At 40.8% G+C, this 14,184-nt stretch overlaps 2 protein-coding genes across 3 annotated transcripts; one reads left to right on the forward strand and one right to left on the reverse strand.

Annotated features, from left to right (window-relative positions):
* Positions 1 to 649: 649 nt before the first annotated feature.
* tmed4 (transmembrane p24 trafficking protein 4) lies at positions 650 to 6,012 on the forward strand. The gene is made up of 5 exons (XM_047379448.1): positions 650 to 862; positions 1,893 to 1,993; positions 3,272 to 3,397; positions 4,503 to 4,649; positions 4,730 to 6,012. The coding sequence occupies exons 1-5, from the start codon at positions 724 to 726 to the stop codon at positions 4,877 to 4,879; spliced, it is 663 nt and encodes a 220-aa protein (XP_047235404.1). The 5' UTR covers positions 650 to 723; the 3' UTR covers positions 4,880 to 6,012.
* Positions 6,013 to 7,295: 1,283 nt separating this feature from the next.
* Positions 7,296 to 12,193, reverse strand: LOC124876541 (pyridoxal phosphate binding protein). 2 transcript variants are annotated; one of them, XM_047379429.1, is made up of 8 exons: positions 12,036 to 12,193; positions 10,218 to 10,325; positions 10,111 to 10,146; positions 9,954 to 10,029; positions 9,731 to 9,871; positions 9,525 to 9,667; positions 9,342 to 9,440; positions 7,296 to 9,075 (listed from the first exon to the last, which is right to left on the reverse strand). In XM_047379429.1, the coding sequence occupies exons 1-8, from the start codon at positions 12,123 to 12,125 to the stop codon at positions 8,884 to 8,886; spliced, it is 885 nt and encodes a 294-aa protein (XP_047235385.1). In that variant the 5' UTR covers positions 12,126 to 12,193; the 3' UTR covers positions 7,296 to 8,883. The 2 variants fall into 2 exon arrangements, with proteins under 2 accessions (XP_047235385.1, XP_047235392.1); XM_047379436.1 differs by lacking the exon at positions 12,036 to 12,193 and adding an exon at positions 11,971 to 11,995.
* Positions 12,194 to 14,184: the final 1,991 nt, after the last annotated feature.

A 14,184-nucleotide genomic window follows, 5' to 3' on the forward strand; every position in this document is an offset into this window, starting at 1 on the left:
ATGCTAATTTTGTGAGATAGGAATTTTGGGTTTTCATGAGCTGTATGCCAAAATCATCCGTATTAAGACAATAAAAGACCTGAAATATTTCAGTTAGTGTGCAATGAATCTAAAATATATGAATGTTAAATTTTCATCATGACATTATGGAAAATAATGAACTTTATCACAATATGCTAATATTTTGAGAAGGACCTGTAGAAGCCCAGTACGAGCACCCTCAATTTCGTTGTACCCCCAGTACAATGACGATAAAGACTATTCTATTCTATTCTGAGACCTTTATGCTACTTTTAGTCTTGATGCATTTTCTTTCAGGTTTTATGGTTGGAGTGTGAATTTTAACATGTCAAATGTTGTGAAACCCATTTTTTTAGTGCGGTCTACTAGCCAGGACGCAAAAGAGGACTCAATGAATCTTTTCCTGGTTAAATAAATCTAAATAACACGGAACATCCTCATTAAATAAATGTATCTTATTCAAAATTCCAAAATTTATATTTTTAAGAAAAAAAACAACCCTGAATGTATTATTGTGTGAATTCATGCAGTTTTATTTTGTTAAAGATAATCTACAAGGGAAAACAAAGTTTTTGGTTCGCTAACAGAAACATGGTGCCTGTCAGTTTAAACCCAGGGCAAACGGTTCTCCGGATGGAAGGAAATCCCCTTCCTTTTTCCGCAGGGGAAGCTGCTGATGTCTGCTAATGTGAAGGAGGTGACATGATGCTCTCCGTCCCAGCCGCTGCTGTTACTCTCTTGGTAGCCTGGATTCACCCCAGCTACTCGCTGTATTTCCATATTGGGGAGACAGAGAAAAAGTGCTTCATTGAGGAAATTCCCGACGAGACCATGGTCATCGGTAAGCTAGTAGCTGCTTAGCTTGAGGCCAACTAGCAGGCGGCGCTAACAGCTGGCTGTTGTACTAAAGATGCAGCTTATGACAAACACGTTCAGGCATACATATGCATGCATGCATGTGTGTGTACATACATACATATAAGATGAAATCTACTGAAGAGCAATAGCAGATGTTGCTGAAGCAGCTGGATTTAGGGTTCCCTGAAGTAAGCAGCTGAACTTCACAGTGTAACTGTTTGTGTCAGGATTAATCCAATTATCCACAACAGTACTGCTGTAACTGATGTCACTTTATAGATGGAGAGCAAAATACATCAGATGAATCAATACATGGGTCATAATGGTGAAAGTGGTCCTTTAATTATATTCTAACTCCTAGTGTTTCCACTTTGACAAAAAACAACTAATTTCAGAGCTAACAGATGTCTCCAGCTATTTGGTTGTTGCAGCAGTTGGTGTGAAAAATGTGTAGATTACAAAAGCATAATCCGAATCTGCTTTTATCTTGGAATGATAAGGTCTCGGTAAGATATTGACAACTCATGTCCTCTTAAAATAACTCCTCTTTAGAAAACCAGGACGATTTCTTTTTTTAAGATCGCCATTAAGCACAGGAGCATTTTCATGTTCAGAACCCAGGTGAAGGCTTTTAGTACCACAGCAATCTGCACACTTTGAAATAAATTAGGATTCGTGATTGCATTAAGCTTAATTGGTTTGAGGAAAAGGTATGAGGCCATAGAACAGCAACGGGAAATAATCCAGTTTCTCCCGAACCTTCTGAGGCCTGTTGGTAAGGTCAGTGAGCACGTTAAACTAAAGTCCAGATTAAATGTAGATACAACCCCCATGCATAATACACCCCAGTCACTCTACAATACAATAGAAAGTACCAGGTGTGTTCACACTAACCTTATGCTAAGGTTGTCTCAGTTATTTTCACACAGACAAATCCTAAAAAAAAACATTATTATGATAGAGTCATGCTAATGTCCTTTGAGTGACCATAGGATGTTTTCCATGTCTGGCAGGAAAGTACCGGACCCAGCTGTGGGACAAACAAATCGGTTCCTTCCTTCCATCTACTCCGGGCCTTGGGATGCATGTCGAGATCAAAGATCCAGACACAAAGGTGAGCTCAAAGAGAAGGTGCTCTTATATTGGTGTCATCCATTTGGGCTGACAGAGCTGCGCAGTTGAACATGCGCAGCTCAGCCTTCGTTGCAGCGATGGACATCGAAGCTGACGTCATCAGGTCTATAAAAGCCGAAGAAACAAACTTTTAAACTGCCATTTCCAGCGTGTCTCACGGTACGACGCAACGGAGGCGTATATCTGGAGCGACAGAACTCGCAGGCAAGTTACTTTTTCTCCACACAACCATTCCCAGAAGAGCCTGAAAGCTGAAATTCTATCTGATACAAGAAGCTCAGAAGATTCATATACCGACCGTAGACCCTATGGACACTCCGGCGCAGGTGAAAACCTACAGAGGTTTGTTTTCCTTCTTGCTGATTCAGTCGACTGCAACGGTTCCGCACATTTTTCCCGTTTTGGACAGATGAGAAGTGTACAGTTTTTTGAGTTGATCACAAACGTAACGAAGTGTTATGCTGAGTGTTTGATTTGCTGTTTAAGTATGTTGAATCGCGGAGCGCGGATGCGATCAGCAATGTGTGTGTGTTTTGGTCCGGGTGATCCCAAATCAGCCAGGAGTTAGAAGTTGAAAAAAAAAAAAAAGAAGTTGGACTTTTAAAGCCCTTCAAAGCAGACTCTGGTCTGGGCCTCGTGACCTGACCACTCCTTTGTTCCAGTTTTATTACTGGAGTTTCTCCACCGAGTTCCCGCCTCAGAGTTTTATCAGCCTTTGTTTATTTGGGGCAATCAGCACACCATGAGGGCTTCTCTTTCTAAGTTAACACAAATTGCACATTTTGTTCATAAAACTGCTAGTTTGATCTTCATAGACACTCAATGCACATATATTTTTCTTTTATTATTATTGTTAGCACAATAGTAATTATATCAGGGCGATATGGTTTCAACAAATGTTCACATATATATAAAGAGAAACGTTTGTGTTTATTTCATGCAAGAGTGATCTGTCAAAATAGGGTCAAAGTTCCCCCACCTATTGGTGAGGCAGCTAATTAAACAATGACATTTTGCATGGTTTTGGTTAATTAGGATCAATTATTAATAATTAACTAATTGTAATTATTAAGAGCTTTGAGCCTATAATCACAACACCAGAGGGTGATGATTTTTGGTTAAGAAATTATTTTCTTGAGTTACAATTTTGAATTATAATTTGTTATGAATATTAATGAATCAATCATCATAATCCTTAAACTTATAAAACCTAACATGGGAATTTCCATCTAAAGTTCTGTCTCCTGGTGTGTTCCAGATCATCCTCTCTCGTCAGTACGGCTCAGAGGGACGCTTCACATTCACCTCTCACACTCCTGGAGAGCATCAAATCTGTTTGCACTCAAACTCAACAAAGATGGCTCTGTTTGCTGGAGGAAAGCTGGTAGGAACACTAACTCAGACTTAACTGTTTCACCACTCATCTCTCCTATAAGGTTTCACACGGGCTTTCTCTTGATCGCTTGATATTTAATAAAAAAACAGCTTGCATATGGATCAGTCTTATGCAGTAGCAAAAGAACCAATTTTAAATTGGAGTTCTGGGATCTTTATTATTAACAATCTGTCACAAAGACCTACGGTAATTTGGTCTCTAAAGACCAAACCCTTGGATATCTCAGACTGGCTGATCTGTTGTCCTGCTGGAAGGCTAACCACAGACTCAGTCTGCAGCCTCTAAGAGGTTTTTCTTCAGGATTACTTCATGTTTAGCTTCATCCATCTTCCCATCAACCCAGGCCAGCTTTACTGTCCCTGCTAAAGAGGGAATCCCCACAGCATTATACTACCACTACCATGTTTCATGGTGTGGATGGCATGTTCAGGGTGATGAGTAGTGCCTCATTTCCAGCACACAGTGTATGTCACAGTTGTGAAAGTTCAGATTTGGTCTCATCTGATCCGAACATCATCTTTCACATATTTGCGGAGTCCCCTAAATGGCTAACTATCATCATGAATTTCTTGTTCTCAGCCTTTCTCACATAGTACATAGTTATCTCGTTGACAGATTCTTCCACCTGAGCTATGGAGGTCTGCAACTCCTCCAGAGTAACAATGGGCCTCTTAGCTGCTTCTCTGATTGAAGCTCTTCTTTCTCGGCCTGTCAGTTTAGGTGGATGGTCATGTTGCGTTAGGTTTGCAGTTCTAATTAGGTGACCTCTGAAGGCGGTTGGTTCCACTGGACTGCCCTGGGTGTCAGAGTAAACAAGAATGCAAACAAATACACATTTTTCAGGGGAAACAATCACACTTTCCTGCTACTTCACAAATATGTACTACTTTGGTGTTTGTTCATCACTTGAAGTTCCAATAAAATACACTGAAGTTAGGACTGTAAGATGGAAAAGTCCAACAATTGTGAAAATGTTTGCAGTGCACTATATTTGGGTTAACATGTACATTTAAAGGACTAAAAAACATTTTTTTCTCATGAATTGCTTTTTCTCAGCCTTCTCACATACATTAACCCCTCAACAATGTTGCAGAGAGTCCATCTAGACATCCAGGTTGGAGAACACACCAACAACTACCCTGAAATCGCAGCAAAGGACAAACTGACCGAGCTGCAGCTGCGGGTTCGACAGCTGCTGGACCAAATCGAGCAGATCCAGAAGGAGCAGAACTACCAGAGGGTCAGTAGATAAACACCCAGCGGGATTGTTTAGGATGTTTAGAGCACCTTCAACTCACTGCGGTGGTTTCTGTTTGGCAGTACCGGGAGGAGAGGTTCCGCATGACGAGTGAGAGCACCAACCAGCGCGTCCTCTGGTGGTCCATCGCTCAGACCTTCATCCTCATTGTCACCGGAATCTGGCAGATGAGGCACCTGAAAAGCTTCTTTGAGGCCAAGAAACTGGTTTAACATGTTCTAGGAGAGGAGATGAACATGATGGACTAAACGGGCAGCAGACACATCTAGGAGGAGATCCGGTTTTCAGCCATAAGTGGTACAAGTTAATCCACATACAGTCTTAGGAAACATTGTTTTTATGTGTAAATGTTTAGGCACCACTTTCCAGCTGCATTTGGACTTCATTGTTTTTGGGACCACACTAAACATCAGAGGAAATAACTTCATAATCATGATTACTTTGGTTCTACAATGTTGTTGTTATTGTTTGGTAACTGATTCAGCTGTGTTTAACCTGATTATCCAATCATCCTGGTACAGAAGTTGTGGTTACTGGTTGGTTTGGTATTATTGGATGTTTTGCTCCTGTTAATATGTGAGGCAGCAAGTAGTTCTTTAAAATCCGAGACATCAGAGCTTGACCTGTTGAATTTCTAAAGTTTCCTCCCCATCATGAAACCTTTTCTGAAGCCTCTTTCAGATCATCAGTCCAACATAAACACACAATCAATCAATCCATCCTGTTTTTACTGCTCAGTTTGTCATTGACATCAGACTTGCTGATCCTGTTAAGATCAGGTGCTGTGTGTGCCTTCAGGACATGGGACTGGTATTGTGGAACCAAATGGGCATGGTCTGCAACCTGCAGTATCATCCTTAACCATGTGTGTAAGATATGTGTGGGGCCTTTCTCCTATATCTGGCTGAGCTCTCGGTTGTCCTCCTTATGCAGGCATGCTGAGGCATTCATTGAGTTGTTGTTGTGATCTGCATCTGATTTGTTGATCACCATCTTTGTCAGATCTGACAGGTCCTGGAGGATCATCTGGTGTCTGCTCCATTTGCATCCGTAGACTGTCCTGCTGCTGCGTCCGTGTTGTGTCGTATCACTATTGCACATTGTTTGGCACTCCTGTCTTATCGATGCAGTTCATAATGGTAACTGGTTTGTGACTACGTCCTACTAATATTGGTGGGTCAACTTCACAACCCACCCCCTTCATCCATGACGAGATCTTTCAGCTGATCGTGCGTACACAGCACCTGAAGATCATGGATTAAAAGGATGACCTGAAAATGGCTTAACTGCATAAAAATGTGTTTAAAACGTACATATTGATTGTAATTAAACTCCTGATAATTGACATGAGATTTCAGCTGCAGCCTGTTGTTCTATGATGCGTGATGATCTCAGTTTTACTTCGATTTAAACACCAATCAGTCATAACATTGCGACCACAAGCTCAAGTAACCCTCACCAAAATAGGTGTTACCTGTCGAGGCCTAAAAGAAGACCATCTGGAGGTTTCTCAGAGCGTTTCATCCTGGAATGTCAGCAACACATTCTTTGGGTCTGGATTGAGCTCAAGGCCATCAGATCGGATCTGACTACTGGTAGAAGACCATAAAGGCCACCATGATCCACCAAGGTGCTTTTGAACGAGAGTAACCATTTCATAGTTTTGCAAAATACCACAAGGTAGCAGGATCTGTAGCTAGCTCTTGTTCAACGAATGCTTTTTAGCCTCTGCTTCAGAGTTGGAGCTTCCCTAGCATAAGATGAAGCCGTACACCTTGCTCTACAGTAATTTATTAAAGGGACATAATTCTCCAGATGTTAATTAGACCAGACAATGTAAGTTTACTTGAATTTAAGAATATTAGAGCAAGCCCTGTGACTTTAGCTTAACAAAGAAGTAAATATTAAAAAAGCTAGCTGTTAACAGCATCTCCTTATTCCATTGGCTCCTTTGTTCTCGTTATATATATATGACGCTCTAGCAGCCCCTCAGTTCTCAGAACCTTTGTTTGGTCCAGAAGTGTTTTTTGTTTCAGGGTATTTTGTGAGCTGACGTGTTGCTTTAAAGAAGCTCCGTTACCATTTAAAGTGGTGGAAAAAATTTAACTATTTATTTATTTGTTTAGGTTGCTACTTAATGCTTACAGCCTTACTAAAGTACATTAAATCCTTTAATGGCTCATACATGGGACATGGTCGACATAAAAGCTATGATCCACCTGCAGGTTGCCGAGGACCAAGTTTCCCAGATTGTGATCCTAAATAACACGATGTGTTTTAAAGACCGTTTTTTTACAGGTTGATTGACAGCGCAGAGTTTCAGCAGATCTTATTCAGTTGTTCTAAAATGTGTTTTATTGCTAAGTTTCCCTGTTTTGGGATGTGATTTGTCAATGTAGAGCAGCATTTCAAATATTGTGTTGTAATAATAGATAAGAAGGAAGACAACCAATTTTAGAGGTGGTGTGTTTTATATTAAGTTTTTTTCCCCCAAGATGTTTCATTTGAATTTTGACTCTGGTCTGGATTTCATCCTGAAATGCTTCATAAAGAAACTTTGTCCAGAAAATGACTGTCTTTATGTACCATAGTTCCCCATAAAGGAAGAAATACACAGCAGTTAACCGATCTTTTCAACAGTAAAATTTATTGCTTGGCTTTGGCCTCTCATCAAAAACCAAACCAAACAATGCTGAAACGCCTTATGACAGTAAGGATACGTCTAACCACAAGTTGCCATCTTACTTTAGAGTTTATCCACTGACACTTTATATGGAAACAGAAAAACACTTAAACATCTCTGAGGAAACCACTGCGACGTCACAGCTGGCACCTTTAAAAACCTCCTAACATTTGCATAGATTCACTTTCTGTCATCTCGAACAACACACCACAGCACAGGCACAAACACACCGAACGGAAGCAAAAAAAAAACCTCTTAGGTTTGTCAATATCAAGAATAAAATCTGACGTTCGGCACGTCATATGAAAAATGCACAATAATTGTTATAAAGGGATAAACAATTTATTAAATCAGGTCTGTGTTTTACAACAAAAATGGTTGTTGTACTGCGTAGAGGTTTTGACCTCACATTGTTCAGTTGGAAAGATAGAAAACATTGAACCACCTCAACCATTTGTTAGAACTCAGGAGAAATTGATTGCATGAATTTACCATGTTTTTAATAAATTGTACCAGAGTAATGGAAACTAAAAGCACTTCCATATTATTAACACCAGTTAGACATTTTCCTATAAAAGGAAATCTGAAAAAAAATAAGATCAGTGAGGTTATGGGGCCTACCTGAGAGCAGTCAGTATCCTACCAGTAATGGACAGAACTTGGTGATTTCAGTTCTTACTGGTGAGTCAAGATAACTGCCACGAAGACCCAGAACAAATTAACATTATTATTTTCTGAACGCCTTCGCCTTCCTGCTAACACCAACGTATCCTGGCACCGATTTGCCTGTAATGGGTTAAATCCAAAAAGAGCAACTACTGGACAACAAAGATGTGAGATTAAGCAAGAGAAGACCACAGGCCTTATTCTGGGATGAATAATCTGTACAGAATATCTGTATAAACCAGATTATAGAGGAAGGTCTGTTTTTTTAGAGTCAGAACAACTCCTGGTGCATATGCTATAGATCCATATGGATGTTGTGCTACATATCTGTATCAATTGTGACCAATGAAACAATTCTTCCATAGGAGAGGAGATGTAAAAATTGTTTAAATAGCATTCACTCAAACAGCTAGGCAATTATTGAATTTGAGTTGTGGAGAACTTAAGCATACTTATTGTTCTTCATTTTACTGAAGGATATATTGGACTGCTGTCCACTGAAGGTAAGATACTGACTGCTAACACGTACATCACACAGCCCCAGTTTCTAAAACAAAGATCTAACTACCCCTAAACTACTGTTTTCATTGGTTTGAATCAGGTGGACACTAAAAGTCTTCCATATGTTGGAAGTCAGATCCCTCCAGGTTGAAAACACCTCTTGGACACCACTAGTAAAGATGGAAAAGACATCCTAACTGCTGTAGCTCTTAACTTAATGTTAATTGAATGATTAAAAAAAAAGCTAAAAGGGGAAATAAAGTCCGTTTTTTGTGACTATTCTGTAAAATTATGTTAGAAGTCATAAGTTCAAATGTATGTTAGTTTTTCCTCCTAATGTCCTGGAGGTATTTTAATAATCTCCTTTTAGTGTTCAGATACAGTAAGATGGTGCATCTTCTTGGCAGCCTCCTCTGACACTGTCTTGGATGTTTTCTCAGGGCTGGGAGCCGGACTGGGAAGGGGACTGGGATTAGGAGTGTTTAACGCGCTGTTGGGGTACTCCCTGTTGCCGAAAATGATACTGCCGACTCGCACGTTGGTGGCGCCCACTTCAATCTTTAATCCGCAGGAGAATGTGCACATCAGACCAAAGACAAAGAAAATCATCCTTAATTTAAGTTCTATTGACACATTTTCTATGAAGAAAATAAGACTGTAAATCCCAAACACTAAAGAAAACGGTTAAATGTGTAAACATTGGAGCTGCTGTAAAGATTCTGCTGGAAGACTTAAACTAATGGTTCTCTTGACCTTATAAAAGAAATGTTTTTATATTACCAGTACTCACTGTTTGAAACCGGCAGGAAGGACAGATAACTTACCGCATGTTCAAAATCAGTGGACATGCCCATGCTGAGTTCCACCTCCTCCATGGGCAGCTTCAGGGTGTCGCATACCTCCTGCCGCCGACTCAACAGCATCTACAGCAGAATTTAGACCCCGATCTTAATGTGCGAAAAAGGCGATTGTTTCTTAGAAGCGAATGAATCTTTGAGGGTTTGTACCTGAAAGTCAGGGTTGGGTCCCAGTGTGAGGTCGTAGCCGTAGCGACCGATGGTCATGAGTCCTGAGAAATGCAGGGCAGAGCACTGAGACACGATGTGTTTCACCGTGTTGACCGTGTCCTCCGGCGGTAGGCCATGTTTGTCTGAAACAAACATTTGTCAGAAACTGAATCTGGCACCTTGTCTGTGTGATCAGCAACACTCACTCTGCTCTCCACTGGTGTTGACCTGCACCATGATCTTTAACCTCTGGCTGCTCGCTCCTCGGAGGCGCTGCCACGAACTATTGACCCTGTCGGCGAGTTTTGGAGAATCGATCGTCTCCAAGAGGAAAAGGTTAGGAACACCTGGAGATGGAGAAACAGCTCTTTAAGGTTTTCAAACAGGCAGCTAATGAAGGAATGACTAGCACAGCTGACATCAACTCACCCAAAAGTTTGTTGACGTTATTTTTCTGTAGGTGGCCAATGAAATGCCACTTGATTTCTGGACAAAATTCTAAAATCTAGATGAGGAGAAAGAAGGAACATTGTAAAAACTCAAAGGTCAGACAACCCACTCCACCCTCGGAAACATGTGGACCTACCTCAGGATCTGAAGCTTTATCCACAAGCTCATTGACCTGGATGGAGAGATGAATAAAGGTAAATGTTTCCATCAATTCCTTAATGGCTGCCAGCGTTCTATACTCACATAATTTTCTCCAAAGTTGCGCTGTCCTTGTCTGTAGGCCTCCACAATCATCTCTGGGGGTTTGGTCTTGCTGACAGCTACAAGGCGGGGCGGCACAGCCGGGAGCGTCTGAGGAACAACAAACCAGTCCACATGTGATTCAGTAGATAGACTAACACAAAGTTGTGCATATTTAAGAAATAAAAGGATACGTCAAAAGCAGCTGTTCTTTGAAGGCCTCAGAGGTTCGTTAAAGAACATTAGTGAACAAACAGCAACGTGAAGATGAAGAAACACCGCAGACAGGTCAGGGAGGAAGTTGTGGAGATTTTTAAAGCAGGGTTATGTTGAAAAAATATCCCAAGCTTTCAACCTTTCAGGGCAGTGTTCAATCAGTCACCTGAAAACAGAATACTGTGGAACAATTGCATTCTTTCCAAGACATGGCTGTACACACCTACTGGACGCCCCGGGCAAAGACAGTATTCATTAGAGAAGCAGCCAAGAGACCCATAGTATTCTGGAGAAGCCACACAGATGGACAGTTATGGTGCGACAATCTGTTGACAGGACAACTATCGGTTGTGAACTCTATAAATCTGGTCTTTAAGAGCAGCAAGAGGAAAGGTTCTGTTAAAAAAAAAAAAAGTTCTGTTTCCATTTTGCCAGAAGCCATGAGGGGGATGCAGCAAACACATGAAAGAAGGTGCTCTGGTCAGACGAGGTCAAAAGTGAATGTTGTAGCCTACATGCAAAATGCTGTGTGGTGCAAAACTAACACTGAACTGCACATGCCCCTAAAAACACTGTGGCACATGGTAGTGGGGGCATTATGCTGTGGGACAGGGAGCTACATACAGGACAATCTTGGAAGAAGACCTGCAAACAACGTGAGACTAGGCGGAGGTTCGCCTTCAAGCAGGACGACGACCCTAAACACACAGCAGGAGCTACATAGGAACGCTTCAGATCAAAACACACTCGTGTTAAAATGGTATATCCTGCTTTGTGTTGGTCTATCAAATAAAATCCATTAAACGCTGGAGTAGTAACATGACAACATGTGAAAGACAAACCAGTTTTGGAAGACATTCTAAGGAAGGTTGACTTAGCAGAGTCTTAACCAGATAAATTGAGCTGACACACTGGAACATCTGGCTGAGTGGAAACATGCGGTGCATCCAAACAAGCTCTGACTGATACTGATACAACCTTCATTTTAGAGAGCAGCAGGGCTGAAAACTTGCCCTTCATTTCTCGGCTTTTTGCTTTTAAAGCTTTTCAACCATCAGCTCTCTGGGAATCACATCGTTAGTGTTGAAATATTGTTTTCTGTTGAAAAAGTTGTTGAGTCTGAGCCTCGACACAACACCGGTTCATCCCTCCAGTTTAGGAGCATTTTTTTTTTTACTCTGAAACTGTTTCATTAGGCTGAATAAAAAGTATGGATCGACACTTGTTAAAATATTCAAAGAAAGTCAGACTGATCTGTGGCAACTACTAAAAATGAGGGTTGGATCGAGATGTTATTTTTTAGTGGTCATCATTCAGAAACCTGACCACCTGCTGTGAAAAAAGAAACTCGTGCTACCAACCACTGGTCGGCTTAAAGCAGCAAATCACGAGTCCGATGCTAACAAATGAACATGCATTCATAGAAAGAAAGGATTCACGCAATAGCATGCTGTCACTTTAAATCATGATTCGTGTTATGAAAGTGCTGCCACAGGCTCGAGTGCCTCCATCCAAAGGTTGAGATGTTTGGTAGCCTTACATAACCTCAGGTCTCTCCAGAACCTTGCTTTGGCATCACAGAGGGCGCAACCGGCTTCCTGTTACCTTGGGCCGCCTGGCCGCCGCCTGCTTCACCCGCTCCAGCACCGACTGGACCGCCTTCCCAACCTCCTCCGACATTGCTACTTTCCACATACCGTCAAACGGCTACGAAACACTACGTGAAGGAGACGCAACATCGGTGACGTCAATCCGCTTTCAAAGTAAAAGTTCATTTGGAGGAGCGCCCTCTCTCGGTCAACCGTCGGAGTTTCAGGCCGTGAAAATAAAAGCAGTCTAGTGAAGGAAAGTTACTTAAATTCAAATTAAAGCTATGGTCTTGAGACTAAATCCGTTTTTGATCCTTTTTGTCACGTTTCTACGATTTAGTGAAATGTATTAATGAAGATTGTATTTCTCCCTTAAAGATTTCTTCGGTTTTGGATTTTTGTAACTGTTTCAAATCATCAATTATTTTAACAACTGACAAAGATAACATGAACAAATACCAAAAGCACTTTAATTTATTAAGGGGTAAAAACCCTTTTTAAATCAACCTGGTACTATGTTAAGTGTAAGTGCCCCCCAAACCTTGTCCTATTCTTGGCAGCAACAACTGCCATCAGGCATCTGACTCAGAATCTGATTCTGACTATATTACCTAAAACACCTTCTTCCTGTTCAGTCATTCAGGGGTAGACTTGCTGGTGTGCTCTGGATCATTGTTCTATAATCTCCTCGTGTAATAATCAACTACACTCGAACTTAAAGCCACAAACTGATGGCTGGATATACCCTTAATGATTTTCTACTGGAGTGCAGAATTCATGGTTCCATGATTTCATGGATTAGTTACTGCAAGTCATCCAGGTCCTGAAGCAGAAAAGCACAGCAGCAGTGGTTTTGGCCTTGAAACTATCCCATGATGCCATTTTTGCCCAGTCCTTTTCTTATTGTTGAGTAATGAACACTGACCTTAACTGAGCTAAGGAAGTCTGTAATGCTTCTGATGTTCTAGGTTCTTATGTGACATCCTGGATGTCTCCTTGATGCTTTCTTAGAAGAATTTTGGTAGGCCAGCCACTCCTGGAAAAAAAACTAAACAGTTTTATATTTGTAGATAATGTTTTGGGTTCACTGGAGTCCCAAAGCCTTAGAAATGGCTTCTTGGTCTTTTCCGGAGTGATAGATGTTAAGGACTTTCTCATCTGTTAATGATTTTCTTTGGCTCTGGGCATGATGTCTTGCATACTGAGAGCTTTTACCCTACTTCATGTAGTCAGACTGGTTTTATTTGAGTGATTTCTTGTTTTTACAGGTCTGGCAGAAATCAGTCCAGGGTGTGACTAATGAACTTGGACTTCTGTTGTCTAAGAAAATGTGCTAAATGAAGGATTTACCACAGGGGCAATTATATTTTCTCCTATGGCCAGGTGGGTAAATGGTCTGAATTTATAGAACGCGTTTCCAACCACTCCAAAGTCACATTCTTCCAGTTATACTTACAGACACACACATTTATAAAGTGACACACAGAGCAGGCATCTTGGGGTTGAGGATCAGTTCACTTTGCCTTGTGGAATGGCTCATAATGGTGCTGAAGGAAGCATTGATCATCATATTGCTCCTGGGTTGCTTTGGAAAGCTGTTTGGAGAGAATGCACTTCTTCATTCAGGAGTTTTTTCAGGCAAATATTCTTGAGAATGCCATATCTTTATCCCTGATTACATGTTTGTGAAACCATAATTGAAGAACTGCTCCCTATCTGAAGTAACCACTCTCATCTAATTAGATCGGTGATATGAACTTCCCCATTTGCTGGCACCCAATTAGACAGCTAAAATTATGCTAGTAAGTCATTTTGTGCTAGTGCAAATGCATTATGAATAAAAAAAAAGCTTTTTTTAATAACCCTTCATGTCAACACAGAGACAGAAAAGTTTGTCAAAAAAAAGAAAGATTCATGCTGGTCCCAAACGTTTCACTGACTGTACCTCAAATGGACAGAAACGACAAATAGCTTTGATTTAGACATATGACTAAATAATGAAGTCCTCATGATTAAGCAGGAATAACTAACAGGTTTCTGTATTACCATCAGTCTCTCATACAGTAGTTTAAATTGTTTCATTTTATTGAGGTTTGCATCATTTCTAGAAAGCTCTTTAAGATCATGCTACAGTATTACACTGGAGTTCAAATTGGTTTGAAAAA

This window comes from Girardinichthys multiradiatus, chromosome 1, assembly GCF_021462225.1.
Source record: "Girardinichthys multiradiatus isolate DD_20200921_A chromosome 1, DD_fGirMul_XY1, whole genome shotgun sequence".
NCBI classification, from domain to species: domain Eukaryota; kingdom Metazoa; phylum Chordata; class Actinopteri; order Cyprinodontiformes; family Goodeidae; genus Girardinichthys; species Girardinichthys multiradiatus.

Coding starts and splice junctions, on each gene's coding strand:
- LOC124876541 (XM_047379429.1), bottom strand. CDS start 12,125: ATGTGGAAAGTAGCAATGTCGGAGGAGGTTGGGAAGGCGGTCCAGTCG. Junction 10,030..10,110: donor ATAAAGCTTCAGATCCTGAG/GTAGGTCCACAT, acceptor CTCCTCATCTAG/ATTTTAGAATTTTGTCCAGA. Junction 9,668..9,730: donor CAACACCAGTGGAGAGCAGA/GTGAGTGTTGCT, acceptor TGTTTGTTTCAG/ACAAACATGGCCTACCGCCG.
- tmed4 (XM_047379448.1), top strand. CDS start 724: ATGATGCTCTCCGTCCCAGCCGCTGCTGTTACTCTCTTGGTAGCCTGG. Junction 1,994..3,271: donor TCAAAGATCCAGACACAAAG/GTGAGCTCAAAG, acceptor GGTGTGTTCCAG/ATCATCCTCTCTCGTCAGTA. Junction 3,398..4,502: donor TGTTTGCTGGAGGAAAGCTG/GTAGGAACACTA, acceptor ACAATGTTGCAG/AGAGTCCATCTAGACATCCA.